This window comes from Coffea arabica, chromosome 7c, assembly GCF_036785885.1.
Source record: "Coffea arabica cultivar ET-39 chromosome 7c, Coffea Arabica ET-39 HiFi, whole genome shotgun sequence".
Taxonomy (NCBI): Eukaryota; Viridiplantae; Streptophyta; class Magnoliopsida; order Gentianales; family Rubiaceae; genus Coffea; species Coffea arabica.
In genome coordinates, this window is record NC_092322.1 from 14,272,439 (window position 1) to 14,288,540 (window position 16,102).

A 16,102-nucleotide genomic window follows, 5' to 3' on the forward strand; every position below is an offset into this window, starting at 1 on the left:
TTTCACTTTAAGAGATCCAAAAATATAAAAATAAAAGGGTTTTCTCAAATTTCTCAAATTATTGATTATTTAAATTTGTAACTTTAGCCTTTATATTCACCAATCATTAATAATCTTTAAGACTTTAAGCATAGACAACTAAGGCAATGCATACGGAGCCTGTAGTTGAATGGAGTTATTGTAGCCTTTTTTGTTTTATTTTTTAAATTGAAAATGGTTAATCCTGTTTTCATTATCAATTCCATATTCAATTCGAAAGTGAAATGAATTTGGTTATCTTCAATTTAGAATTAAAATAGATTTAAATATTTACAAATCAAATAACCGAATTGATCAAATTTGTATCGTTGCTCACCCTACATTTTGGTCCGATGACGGTTTAGTCGCATCCTATTCTAATGATTCAGTTGAATCTATCCTCTACTTTGTAGGTTAGTAGAAAAAAAAGGACAACAGCGTCCGGAAAATGGAGATAGAAGAGAGAAAAATGAAGAGCACAATATGACGGGATACTGGATGTGAAATTCTCTTTTTTGGGCACAATTCTCTCAGATAAATTAAAAAAAAAAACAAATACTGTCCAACTAATATGAAAGTTGTTTTACTTTTTCATGTCTAGTACTAGTCATATAGAAATCAAAAAACCAGTTGTATTCGTATTCTTAGTTGAAACTTAAAAAACACACAATTTGTCATTTTTTGGAGTGTTAATGTAAACCCTAAAATTGTGTTTTTTCAAAATTGTTTTTAAAGTGTTACTGTAGACTCCAAAAACAAAAATAATTTTCAAAAAAAGTGCTGTGTCAAACGGACTCCATTTCGTCAGAGACAACATGTTTGACTCGTTTAATTGCAAAACGACATTTCGTTTTCTCGTAGATAAGGAAACAACTTGACAATTCCGCTGCTGATAATATCCTTAAATTCATTGATCACTCGTTATTTGCCTAGATGGTGATGTTATCTTGTTGATATGTGAGAGGCGCAAGAACGATTGCTGAAGTTTCTTCTCTGCATAATTTAGAGTCCAAAATTGGGATCTGAAAAAAATGTATGGTATCGACAATAAATTATACATAGTTTGCGACGTGATGTGTGAAACTTGCAAAATAGGAATCCTTATCTATATATTTTGTATAAAATGATTAGCAATGATAAATATATATTGTACAATCTTTAGGAAGCTTTGTACGCGTCTCCCTTGAATGTGTGCCATGTCAACGTCCAACCAACAACATTTTGCTATAGATGTTCAATATTGTATCCTAGTGATATGTTGATCTAATCAATATCCAAATAATTTCTCCATAATAGCCATCAAAGAACAATCACTAATCTGAGTTGATGGCTTCTTTAACTGCAGTTTTCTGGATATTTTTCCTTGTTACTGTAACATCTGAAACTGCTGTAGCTCAGCCTGATGACTTGAATATGATACCGTTGGGTTCTTCACTTTTTCCTGTTACTCAGCCCACAGCTTGGTACTCTCGTTCTAAAAGATTTGCGTTCGGATTCTTCCAAACTGGAGAAGGTTACAAAGTCGAAATTCGGATTGTTGGCAGTGGAAATGGTATCACAGTTTGGACGTTCAACCGAGATGAACCGGCAGTATCTTCAAATGCAACACTTGATTTTGTCAACGGCAAGCTTCAGCTGAAACATGGTAATCAATATCAAACTATTGCTGATCATCCTTCAAAATCTGCCCTGTCTGCTTGCTTGCTTGACTCCGGAAACTTTGTGCTGTACGATGAAAATCATGCCTTACTATGGCAGAGTTTTGAGTTTCCTACCGACACAATTTTAGGTGGCCAGATACTTTACAGTGGGAAAGAACTCATCTCTAGCCTTTCTCAAGATGACCAATCGTCTGGCCTATTCCATCTGAAAATGGAGTATTCTGGAAATCTTGTTGCTTATCGTGTAGATGTCACTTCAGAGACCTATTGGGGCCCGTTTAATGTGAGCTACAGCAATAATAGTCAGCTGATTCTTGATAATTTTACCGGAACATTGTCTCTGATTGAACCCTCTGATTCTTCTCTCGTGCAAGTATTGACTTCAGCAATTTCACGGATCAGGGGAAATATTTACCGGGCAACACTTGGTTATGATGGAAACTTTAGATTGTATACTCACAGCTTTGATGCAGTGACATTACAATTTAAGATGAGGACAGAATGGGAAGCTATTGATGATCTCTGCGACATAAAGGGCATCTGTGGCTTTAACAGCTATTGCACTAGTAAAGATATGGAGTGGAATTGCAGTTGTATACCAGGGTTCAACTTCATCAGGGACCTCAGCAGCCTGTCCATTAATATCTACGGCTGTGAGAAGAATTTCACCGGTGGAATGTGCATTAATGGCAAGGAAGATGCAGCACGTAACAGCATGACTCCTGTGAGCATATTAGGGGAAGATCGACCTTATTTTCAAGAGTATCAGGGCAACCAAGATGATTGCATGAAGTCGTGTTCAGAGGACTGTGATTGTGATGCAGCTACATATTCCGACTTGCATTGTTCTAGATACAGGCTTCCTCTCATGTATCTCAGGAATGCTACTTTTACATTATCTATTGCTTTTATCAAATCACCAAATCCTCAAAATGATCATCTAAAGAAGGAGGTGTCTTGGTTAACATTTTTTGCAATGAGTCTAAGCTTTGTTACATATTCATCCGTTGTACTCGCATGTTTTGGTATCTTCATGTTTAAGTTCCATGTTCTAAAGTACAAGAAGCTGCTGCTTCAGACCAGAACAACTGGCTTAATCAAAGAATTCACGCTTCAAACGTACACCTATAATGAGCTAAAGAAGGCGACAAAGGGATTCAGGCAAGAATTAGGCAAAGGAGCATTTGGTGCAGTTCACAGGGGGAGTTTTGATAAAGGCAAAAGTTTTGTTGCAGTGAAAAGATTAGAGAAGGTAGTGGAAGAAGGTGAAAGAGAGTTCCGAGCTGAAATGAGGGCAATAGGCAGGACTCGTCACAGAAATTTGGTTCAATTGCTCGGATACTGTATTGAAGGACCGAAAAGACTCTTAGTTTATGAGCTTATGGTCAATGGTTCCCTTGCAGATCTACTCTTTAAAGGAAGATTGCATCCTAACTGGAATGACAGAGTTCAGATTGCCTTAGATATTGCTAGAGGTATTCTATACCTCCATGAAGGATGTGAGGCTCCAATAATTCATTGTGACATAAAACCTCAGAACATCTTACTTGACCAATTCTGGACTGCGAAAATCTCAGATTTTGGCTTGGCCAAATTATTGATGCCAGATCAAACAAGAACCGACACTGGTGCCAGGGGAACAAGAGGGTACATGGCACCAGAATGGAATAAAAACATCCCCATATCTGTGAAGGTTGATGTTTACAGTTTTGGGATAGTTTTGCTGGAAATCATCTGCTGCAGAAGAAACCTTCAAGTCAATTTGGCGATACCAGAAGCAACTCTGCTTTCAGGATGGGCTTATCAGTGCTTTGCAGCCAAGGAGTTGGACAAACTTGTTAGTTGGGAAGAGGTGGACAAGACGGCCTTCGAGAGAGTGCTTAAAGTGGCATTGTGGTGCATCCAGGATGAGCCGGCTCTTCGCTTCCCAATGAAGATTGTGCTGCGGATGCTGGAAGGGCTCGTGGATGTTCCCATTCCACCATGTCCATCCGATGAGTAAACTCCTCCAAACATAAAATATTTCTGCTTAACGTAAAGATTGGAGGTTATTGCTCAGCTGTTCTTGTAAAATTGTCCCGCTTTGCTATAGTAGTTACTTCTTTAAAGTGTGAAGCAAACTGATTATTTTCTCTTTCTTTTTTTACAAAAGAATAAAGAGTTTTGTTTAGAGTTCTTCATTTTGTGTTATATTTTATGTCTTTTTTTCCTTTCAAGGAGTGGTCTGAAATCTTGCGAGTTTGAACTTAATTTGTCATGTGCGGAGTATAGTATTAAATTTTGAGTCTTAAAGGATCTGCCGTACGCTTAAATCTTTCACACAAAAAATATTGCAACAGAAAACATGCTAATATAGCTAGTAATCTTAGAGTTCTTCATTTTGTGTTTTATGTCATATCCTATGTTTCTGTCAAGGAGTGGTCCGAGATCCCGTGAGGAAGAGTTGATAATGTCATGTTTGGGGCATGAACTTTAGAGAGTTTTAACTTTTTATTATAGAGAGTTTACTTTTAAATCTTATTTTTAAGGGCTAAATACACTTTACCCTTCTGTGATTTAGCGTATTTTCACATAATCTCTATGATTTTAAAAACTATATATAACCCTCTCACGATTTGAATTAAAGTATCAAAATGACGAAATTTGCATTTCACAACGAAATCAACTAAAATATCAAAAATATCTCTATATAAAGTTACAAATTATTCATTAACTACATGGGGTTATATATATTTTTTGAAAACTATAAAAGGGTTATATGGTAAAACATTAAACCATAAGAGGGTTATATAATAAAATATAAAATTATACGGGATTAAAGTGTTGTCACTGTTGGGCTTGGGTTTTATCCCACCAACACTTCAATTATTTTACTTTTTAAATAAGGATAATTTCGACATTTGCATGAGTTCCATTACAAATGATCATTGCTGTCACTTTGACATTTTAATATAAACTATGATGATGTTATATATAATTTTTGAAACTATAAGGGAATTATGTGCAAAATCGCTAAGCCACATAGGGGTAAAGTGTATTTTGCAATATTTTTAAGGATGTGGTATATCTTAAATTTTAGGGTAAAATACACTTTACCCCCATCTAGTTTAGCATTTTTTCATATAACTCTCTTGTGGTTTGAAAAACTATATATAATCTTCTCATAATTTGGACGAAAGTATCAAAGTCAGGGAATTTGCATTTTATAATGGAGTCAACTAAAATGTCAAAAGTATCCCTTTGTGAAGTTGAAAATTATTAATTAACCATAAGAGAGTTATGTATATATTTTGAAAACCATAATGGGGTTATGTGGCAAATTATTAAACTATAAGGGGGTTACGTAATAAAATATAAAACCATAAAGGGAGTTTATATATTTTGATCATTTCAACCATTTTAGTTTTTCAACAAGAATATTCTTGATATTTTCTTGGGTTTCGTTACGGAGGATCATTTCCGTCATATTGGTATTTTAGTTTAAATTATGAAGGGATTATGTATAATTTTTAAAACTATAGGAGGGACTATATAAAAAAATCGCTAAACTACAAAGGGTAAAGTGTATTTTACCCTAAATCTTCCACAGAAAAAAAATTTGCTTTCCAATAGTTTAGGCCACAAATGCCCTACCTTATGCATGACAAAGACTCTAGTAAGCAAGTCAATGAACATGGAAACGCCTAGTTGGTTTTGTTGTTAATGACAGATTTCTTCTTTTATAAATAGGTTGTGCGTTTGAATTTCACTATTGATACAAAGGATTGTGTTGGTGATCGATTTGTAAGAATTCATATCAATGATTTATGGTTCCGAGGATATGTGATTTGTAAGAATCTCTACTAGCGATTTATGATATTGAGAATATGCAATCTGTAAGAACCCTATAAGTGGTTTCTAGGGTATACCCTACCTATGGTGGTGATCGGAGATCAGCCCACCCAAACTATATTCTGCCAAAAAAAAAAGGAATATGGAAACCAATGGCACTGGTTGTCCTACAGATGCGCCACATTAACTGCGAGATGCGACTTCTTGACCGGAGATTTTGTGCTCTCAACTTTCCAATGACACTGTTTGCAATAATGCATGGTGTAGGGCCTCTAGGCAATACCTTGACTTTTGGACCAAGTACACATGCAGCCTTAGAAGGTACCTTGAATTTGCAATACAATTGACAATTTTCAAGTCACGTGTTTGACAATTAAGTAAGACGCGTAAGAAACATTTGCCGTAATGACTTGCCTAATGGTGGTAATAAATGATAAATGATATGGATGATGCAAAACAGCAATGTTGCTAATAAATATTCCAAAGGATGCACAAATGGGCAGTTGGTCAGGTCTGTCAGTCTGTGTCATTTCCTATCCCTATTTAGCGGCCCCTTTGAGGCTAAAATCCCTTGTCTAATGTTGGGAATGGAGTAGTGGAAAAAAACTAAGAAGTCATCTTTTTTTCTTATTTTTTTCTTTTCAAAAAGGGTACTTTCCTTATAATTATTTGGTCTGGAACATCTTACGTGATTCATCAAGATTACTCAAAAGAGTTGTCATCCTCGTAAACATGCAAGCCAATTGAACAACATCTTTGTAAACATGCAAACCAAATGAGCAAACCAATGTTTTAAAACCCGGACCGTCAATTGAACCGGTGAGGTGAAAGGGTCGAGATTCAACCGGTCGGACCGATTCAACCTCGGTTCAATGATTTTTACAAAAAATAATTTATATAAATATATATATGCACAAAATAAGACATGCAATGGACTAATTTAAAACTTTATATGATGAAAAGTTCACTATTTTTGAATAATTTGGATTTTCAAAAATAAATTTTTTAAATTATAAGTTAAAACAAATAAATTTCATCTCAATTTTAATTATATCTACCAAAAAAATCTCAAATCCAACCCAAAAATATCACAATATTTTGAAATTATACAAAATTCACGTCTATGAGAATTTGACATTGTGAACTTAAATTTTAATTTACATATTTGAGATTTAAATATTGTAATTTAAAAAAGAAAGTTTGGAGTTCGAAAGAAGTCAAGAGAATTGAAAATAAAAATGCAAACTTGATAAGAAACAAAAAATGAGATAAAAGTGAGTGATTGTGGTATTAAATAATTTGAGTTAAAGAAAAGTAATTCTTTTTAAACTTTTTTCAATTTAATGGACAAAAACAAAATTAAAAGATAGAAGAAAACATCAATAAATTAAAACTAAAGAGGTTTGATTAAAAAAGGGAGTGACAAAAGAAAAGATGAGAGAGAAAGAGAGAGTTGAAAATTAAAAAGAAAGAGTCATGAGAGAATGAGATTTTATAAGAAAAATGGATAAATGAAATATAGATGTTTGTTTTATACAAATAAATTATCAAAAAAAGCAAATAAGATGTGATGGTGTAATGGTTATTACATTGGTCTTCTATTGTAAAGGTCTTGAGTTCAAATCTTGATAGAAGCATTTTGCAAAAAAAAAAAAAAAGGAAAACTTGAAAACCGGTTCTTCAATACGATTCAACGGGTTTCACGGTTTTTACCGGGTTTGACCGGTTTTCTGGCAAAGTCAACCTAAGCATGGAACCGGACCGATGCCATGGCTGGTTCGCGGTTTGACCGGTCGAACCAGCCGGTCCGGTCCAATTTTCAAAACACTGGAGCAAACTTTTCAGCAAGGAAAAAGACATGGTAAATCTTTTATACACTGACAGTGTATGTACTAACGAATTTAGATGCATGTCATATATACAAAATTAGATATTTAAATTTAAATAATGTGGCATTTATTCAATTTCATCATTGTATACATTAACAGTGTAGGAAAAATTAATCCAAAAAGATATTTGCCATACAATTTTCCATGTTTGATAATAAAGATGATTAGCTTGATGAAGGGTGTTGAAGGATATGGAGAAAAGAAAATTACAAGTGAGTTTGGAAGAAGAAAAATACTTGGGAATTTTTTTTTTGGAAAAAAAACCGTATATCTTTTGCTAAACAAATCATAAAGTGGAAAGTCTGGGGAAATACCATAAGAAACCTTGGATGTATAGAATAAACTAAGCAATATGGAACTTCTATACGTAATATCCAGGAAATTGCTGTCATTCTGCTATTTTTGTACAATTCCATCCAAGCTCACAATTTGAGCCCACAACGTAGTCCACACACAAATTTTGAATGCAAACATAAACTATAAATTATGGTATTATTCAGCTGTACTCCCTTAATTCCAATTGTATTTATTTCTTTTATTTTTTGGGTCGATTACTTCTTAACTTCTTAGGAAATTCGTCTGCTGATATATAGTTTTCGATTTTGCAAAACTAGAATTCATGGGCGGCGTGAAGGAGGTATAATAATGATTGAGGATGCTGGAGGTGGCAATGGTGATTATCATCCGGATTATCCAGACAAATTAACTAAGTATTTCTGGTTTGCAGCTTTGTCAGCATCATTAGGTGGTTTAATCTTTGGTTACCATATTGCAATTTCGAGTAAGCTTTTATTGTTTTGTAGAGGTTATACAATCCTTAACAACGTACAAGAGCTAATCAACTTCTATGGTGATGGTAATTATACTTTTGACATGAACATAATTAACTCAACATTACATGCATGCATATTTTGTGGACCTTTAATTCTATTCAAGGCAAATTACACTTTACATCCTGTAGTTTAGTGATTGTTTACATTACTCCCCTATGGTTTCAAAAACTGTACATAAGCCCCTTCATTATTTAGATTGAAGTGTCAATATGCCGAAATTTGTAATCCATAATGGAATCAACTAAAATGTAAAAAATATCCCTATGTAAAGTTGAAAATTATTTATTAATCATTGGGGGGTTATGTATATATATTGAAAATCATAAAGGGATTATATGGTAAAATATAAAGTTATGTGGGGTTAGAGTGTCATACTTATTATGTTTATATATTTTGGTCATTTCAATCATTTTAGTCAAGGGTAATTTTAATATTTTTATAGGTTTCATTACAGATGATCATTTTCGTCACATTAACACTTTAATCTAAATTATGAGGGGGTTATATATAATTTTTAAAACTATAGGGGGTTATGTAAAAATTAACTATTCTACAGGGGGTAAAGTGTAATTTGTCCTTCTATTTATGGTAGAATAATGATTAATGGTAGGAAACAGGGCTTTGGATATAAATAGATGGAGATGAGCGGGTACAATTGCGTAGATTGGTACAAGTATTACAAGCTTGGTAGTGTAATTATGACAAAATTTGTTCTACACAAAACCAGGTTCATGAGTATATTAAAAAATATCGTAAAAGTTAGACAATTTGAGACAAAATTCAGCTGAACCTTTCCCTATTTCATTCCAAGGCCATGTAAAAGTAGAGAACACGAAATTGGATTGATGCTAGGATACTCATCCTATTAAGCTAATATAAAACTTCGAAATTTTCTTTTCCCTTTGTTGGATTTTTGGCAATCAAAAGAGTTGTCAATTACTCACTCGAATGAGTTCTATTTCTACAGGTGGCTTAACTCATACCAAGTTTATTGAAAGAATTCTTCTGTTCTTCTGCATGTCGGAAGGGGGAGCTGGATCATTCGGCAAACCTAGACTGCAATTCCAACTCGTGGCTAATTATAGCCGATACCCACAAGTTCTTCAACCTCTAAACCTAACCTGCTTGCATCTAAGCGAGTACCTGACCTTTCTCTAATTTGGTCAAAAAATGCACATTGAGTACCCTAATTTGAGGAGTGTTTGAGACAAGGTTCGCCGGTTAGCCGGTGAACGTTTTTTTTGTTTTTTTTTTGTTTTGCCAACCACTAGCAGGTGGTGGAGAGAAAAAGGAGAAAAAAAAAAGGGAATTATGGATTAAGATCTTATTTTGTCATTTAGAAATTATTATAAAGAATAAATTTTTGAGGAACATTGACGAGGTAAGCACTAAATATCAAAATCAACCCAAGTTAAATGAACTTTTCTTGTTTAACTATGTATCAAATAGTTCCTATACGTACAACTACCATGCAAACGCATGTGTTGCATTCTCTGGTCTACACTTGTATTCTCTGGGCTATACTAAACTAGCTTTGCAACCATTTATTTGTCCCCAACCAATTCGAATTAAGACTGATCTTATAATATTTTTGGTGTAAGGAACCCCTTTATATTGGTGCCACAAGAAACTAAAATGTAAGACGAATAGCATATTTTGGTCTATGTATCACCAATCGAAAGGTACTTTGATTGGGAGAGTTCCTTCATATAGGCTAAATAAATCACGGAACTTCACAACAAATTCATAGGATTACGCAGATACAAATTTGCAGTCTATATCATTCAAGCACAAATGTTGTTTATTATACTCCAGTTATTTGTATTCAGAGTCACATAAGTGGCCTCGTGGCTCTGAATCATTCTTGTAGTATTTGGCTAAACAACACGTCAGTAACAATATAAACGCTCTAAAGTCCGATAATGAATCCATAAATTTAAAGCTTATTTTTCTTTTCTTGGTTTTAGTCTCAGGCTTTAAGCCCCTAATTGGATTTTAGGTTCTAGGCCCATAAATTTGATTTGGGCTGCAAGGCCCAGAATTGGATTTTGTTAAGTTCAACTTGCAAATGGTCTCTATTTTTGTGCCCCCAGTACTCGTACACTTGTTAGCATGATTTGAACTATTTATCCCAAAAAAAAAAAAAAAAAAAAGAGTAAACTAAGAAAGATTTGAAAACTCAATCAACAAATTCTGGAATAGGTTTAGATCACCCGAAACTCTGCCATAATTTATTTCATGGACATATCAAGGGACATTGTTGATTTCCTTGGCTTAATTAACCTAGCTGCCAACTCCAATCAAGAATTCATGGTTCTAAAAAAAAAAAGAATTCATGGTTCTAAAGCCACTGCAACTTACCTACTAGATTCCTTGGTGTTCCAATCAAGAATTTGGGACATATAGATTAAAATATCTTACTCTCAAGATGTCATTTACTAAAGATTAGCTGCATTTGTAGCTTTTGACACGTTTCATTTTGTGCTGTAGATTTGTGAGAAATTGATCATTATGACAACTTGCTATCTTTTAAATGGATTTAGTTTTCGTTTTTCATCAGTCTTTTGATATGTGCACACACTAACAAATTAATTTTAGCCAAGTGTTATGATAATAGCTATAGTCACTGTCATACAAATTTGCAATATTGAGTTCAAATTGCTCATATTTTTTAAGTTAAACTATTTCTTCTTATCTCGAAATTGGAGGTTTTTTTTCATGGAAAAATATGGAAGCATGGTAAACCAATCTGCCATGTTGCTCCTTTAATTAGCCATAATATGCGAGGGCAAGTAGTTATTGTTTCACCCTAATAGCTTGAATGTGTTTTCCTTCGATTTTGAGCAAGGTATTTTCTCTGATTTTCTTGTGGTATTAAAATGAACTAAAGCATGCTTCTCTATGTATAAAATATAACACAATCACATGAGCTAAATTCCTGGAATTGTCACAAAATACGAATTGTTTCTGTACCTGCTTAAATTGATCAATATCAGGAGAAAGGAGTCTCAACCAGCATGGAATTTTTGTTCAATCATTTAATTAAAAACCCAACTAATGAAAAAAAAAAGGAAGAAAATTGCAAGAAGATTATGAAACTTATTTGCATAGCTAGGTAAGCAAACTAGAAAATTATGGCTACCTATTCCAAAGTTTAGAAGGAAGGCTACCTATTCCAGAGTTAGGGCAAGTCAGGGAGTTTTTTTTTTTTTTTTTTTTTTTTTTTAGCGGCTTATAATAGTAGTTCTTTCTGATTGCTTTACGTTAATGACATTCAACAGTTATATGGCTTAAGAATATATTGTGACCTACGCAATTTGAATCTGTTGAGAAACTTATACAGACGGTAAAAAATTACACTTTATTTATACCTTATTTACACACACTGATTTGCTTGCATCATCAATATATTTTCCAATCACCTTTTTATCTCACATACATCATATCAAAAAAAGTACTACTGTACTTTTTCTACAAAACTATCTCAAATAATTTACAACCCAAACACTATCTACTTTAGATTATCTTAGCTATCAAAAGGAACATTTATCACCATAGATAAAAGTTGTTATAAATGACTATCTTTTGCTTTTTATGAATTTTCATGTATTCTAACACTTTTATGATTGTTACCCTTATAACTCTATCCTCTATAAATAATTAAAATTGCTATTGTTTTGCCTTGGAGCATTTGTGTTGAATAAAAACTTATTTACCATATTCACTTATTTCTTATACAAATTGATGAAAGACGTACATCTTGTAAATTTTGACAAAATAAGATAGATAAATATCCCTATAAATATAAACTGTAATTCCATCATCCATGTTTAGAGTTTGCATCAGCAGAATATTGAATTGGCACATTTTCTGTCTCTCGTCTATTTGATAAACAATCACCTCATACACTTGTGTCCTGTGATTTTAGGTATTATCATGCTATCTAATTTCTATCGCTTTGATGTTTAACAACTTATATAGTACGTACATCTTGCAATTTATATTTTAAATTGTCTTCAATGCATGGTTTGTTTAAATATTTCAATTATTGTGCAAAGTATTTTCAAAGTAAGAAATTGTCTTGGTATATGCAAATAGATGACTGCTACGTACTCAGAAACACAAAAAAAAAAAAAAAAAAAATTTTTTTGGGCTGCTCAACAAAATGGACTAGGTAGACTATTAATATGACCATACTCCTCTATGATATACGGTCTATCCAGTCTACAGAGTATTTATTATCAAAATAATTAAAAAAGTATATAGATAGATTGAATAGGGAATGTTAATTAGTACAACAATACCTACATTACATATTCTTGTGATAGAATCAGATTTTATGATATTAGAGAGAAAGAAAACAATTACGATTATGAAAGATATAAAAAAATGCCAACTTTGCCGAAAAAGAGAAAAGTGATCGCTAGAAAAGAACATAGACAACAGAGATAATTAAACTACAATTTGTTGAATTCTAATTACTTTAATTCCAAATATATCAATTTTAAGGGATAATTCAAGAAACCTCCCCTGAGGTTTCTTATTTTCACTTAGCTCCCCTAAAGTTTCAAAATTACACCTACCTCTCTTGCCCATTTAAAATGACAATACTAACCTTAATATTCTAATAAAACTCCCTTGTTGCCATGTTTATACAAAGGATGGATTTTATAATTTTTTTCTTTTTTTTATTCATTTCTCTCACATTTCATTAGAAGTATAGAAGGACTATTAATGTTGTCCCTAATATCTATCCAGATCAAATGTTAAACTAGTAATATTTTTTTAATAACTTTTAATATCATCCAATTATTTTGTAGCTCTTTTTTGTATCAAAATCAAAGATAAATCAACAATAATTAAAAACATGGCCCAAAATTACTACCAAACTATGGTAATTCCATTAGTAAACTAGTCCATAAACTTTTATTAAAAAATAGTCCATTAACTTTAAGAAAAACAAGAAAACACTTTTTTCTCCATCTTAAAAAGAATCTATATCTCCAATAAAGTACAATGAAAAATATCCTATTATAGCAAATGATTTATTATTATAGTTGATTATCACATAACAAATATTGACATGAAAAACTTGACACTCTTTTTTTTTTAGGGTAAAGTACATAAAACCCCCCTGTGGTTAAGGAAATTGACACGAAACCTCCTCATTGTTTAGAAACTCCCACTTAACCCCCCTGTGCTTTGGACTTGTTTGGCTTTTACCTGCTAACCGGCTGGGGAGCTAGCGAGTGATATTTACGCGACTTAATGGTAACTTGTGTCTAGCAGAAACTCATTTCATTCCAATTTTGTCCTCCATGTCTCTTCCAAGCTTGCACCCACCATAGTTGTAGATCTGCAAATGAAAAATTTCGACAGAGATGCAAAACGAAGACCCAACCTCTATTCAATTGGATTCCAGGTCAGCCTAACCCTTCTTCAATGGGAAAGCAATAGAGCCTTTCATACCTAATTTCGAAAGAGAATGAAAGAAAGGGCTATAGCTTCGTTCCAATTACCAGGATTGCTAGGCGGGAAGCAAGCAATGGTTCATAGTAGTCCTAGGTTGGGCACTGATTCTTGAGTGACTCGCAATTCATAGAGAAAAGGGAGCATCTCCAGCTCACTCCGAACTCAGATTCATGGGCACTACTTGCTACCAATCTGAACTACCTAACATACGCTCTTAATCCCTGGCTTGCTCAATCCCCAAAGGCAGTTCTCAAGGGCCACAAATCTACCTTTTTGATCCACTTCGCCCATCTTTCTATCGCATAGCTGCATAGTTAGCCTTTCCATCCACAATGGCATCTCTTCTGGGTTTAGTTGGTTAGCAATTGAGGAAGTCGCCAGACTGATTCGACTCCTTTTGAAAAGGTTTCAGCCAGATCTAGGCCTAATCAAACAGGCAATCAAAGCCTTGAAAAACAAAAAAACTACAGAATGTGTAAGCAAGAGAAGGGAGCAAGCAAAGCAACAAACAGATCAGAAAAAGCGCCTGCGGCTTCTGAGCCAATCCCTGAGATTCTGTACCCAGAACGGAAAAGACGAAGCTTTAGCTTACTTTGGCATTGATCTACGCGCCCTGAATTAGGGCTGTTTACACTGGTAAGGATTTTCTTTGGGCTTTCGTTCGTTGTTGCTGGTCCCGGGAACGATCTAGAGAATCAGGCGAGAAGCAGACGGTGTGCATTGAAGATGGGTTTTTCCTCAGGAACAGGAAGAAGGAATGCCTACTTTGGAGTTGGTGCTGCTTTTGTGGACAACGCTTGCTAGCGAAGAATGTTTTGGGATGCGGAATGCTGCTCCAGCGAATGCGAAGAACAAAGAGATCCTGCCGCTAGGAAAGGAAGGGACGATGCTCAGCCCATGATGGAGGGAAGCCTATTCAAGATGCAATTTCTCAAATTGACTCATTGCATCTGTAACTTTTCACATATTATATATGAGGGTATTTTTGGTATTTCATATTATTACCGGCTCCCCAGCCGGTTAGCAGGTAAAAGCCAAACAAGTCCAAAGCACAGGGGGGTTAAGTGGGATTTTCTAAATAATGAGGAAGTTTCGTGTCAATTTCCTTAACCACAGGGAGGTTTTATGTACTTTACCCTTTTTTTTATATATAATTGTGCCAAATTACTTTGCAATTGTTTGGAAGAACAAATTAAACTTTATAACATAAGGGTATTTTAGGATATTCATTAAATATTTGGCCCTATTTTAAGGTTTGGTTACCAAAGTGTCAAATCAAGGAAGGTAAGTATAATTTTTAAAACATCAAAGGAACTAAGTGAAATAATTAGAAACCTCAGGGAAGGTTTATGAAATTATCCCCAATTTTAATCTACTATTTGTCATACACGTACAGATACCTTCCTAGTGTGGTATAAAAGCGTGAAATGTTATAAGTCATTGATACGTTATACTTGTCACCTAATAACAAATATTCATAAAAAATATATACAACAGTCTTAAAAAATAATATATAATAGAAAATTACATTATATAGCAGAAAATTCATTAAAAAAATCTCATTTTTTCTGTATTTTGATTTTTTGAGTTTATTAAATTTTATGTATTACTTAGTTAATAGTTGTTGGATTTTAAGGATACAAAAAAGAATTAAAATACAATATTTTTGAAGGAAATATAGTAATATAATAAAAAGTGAAATAGGCAGTGACATAAGGAGTAGGACAGAAAATCTGTTATGGGTTACAACCCAGGACTTTGAAGTCTTGAGGCCTCAACCTAAGAAAACTTGTAAAAGAAAAAGAAGATTTCAAAATGAAGATTGTAAATCACTTCACTTTCTGTTCTATTTCCGGAACTTGAAAATTTCAACATCTTCTGATTGAGAAAACTAAACCTCAATCTATTAATGGGGTTGAGCACCAGTACAAATTCACTTGATTACCTCAATCATGATGATTGAATGGCTGTTATTGAATTGAGCCTTGATTTCAGTAGTGCACAAACTCTGAGTAATTATATCTTTAGAGGCCTAATTATTCTGCTACATTAGTTGATGAAGCAACCGTGATGGTTATGAAGAACAAACTTGAGTTCCATCAATTTCGTTTTTCTTTGTATTTTATGGATGCTAAATTAAAGGCTTAATTTGATTAGCTATACGGTTTAAGACCCGTGGAGGGTTCTTCTCTTAGTGCCTTCTGTTGATTCCACGTAATATATAAGCAACTTTGTGGACTTGAGACTCATATCATAGGAAAAACCAACTGCATGAAATAATATTATCAGAAGGCCCCTGATTAATACCAATGATTCTGCTACTAAATGGTTGAAATTTGATAATCCATTAAACCTGCTACACCATAAAATCAAAAAAATTATGTTTTACATAATATTG

General features: G+C 33.6%; 1 protein-coding gene across 1 annotated transcript; it reads left to right on the forward strand.

Annotated features, from left to right (window-relative positions):
* The first annotated feature begins 1,194 nt into the window (after positions 1-1,194).
* LOC113698252 (G-type lectin S-receptor-like serine/threonine-protein kinase LECRK1) lies at positions 1,195-3,855 on the forward strand. Its single transcript, XM_027218002.2, has one exon. The coding sequence runs from the start codon at positions 1,345-1,347 to the stop codon at positions 3,679-3,681; it is 2,337 nt and encodes a 778-aa protein (XP_027073803.1). The 5' UTR covers positions 1,195-1,344; the 3' UTR covers positions 3,682-3,855.
* The last annotated feature ends 12,247 nt before the right edge of the window (positions 3,856-16,102 follow it).

Bases quoted from the DNA above. Each gene is read 5' to 3' on its own strand.
- LOC113698252 (XM_027218002.2), top strand. From the start codon at position 1,345: ATGGCTTCTTTAACTGCAGTTTTCTGGATATTTTTCCTTGTTACTGTA.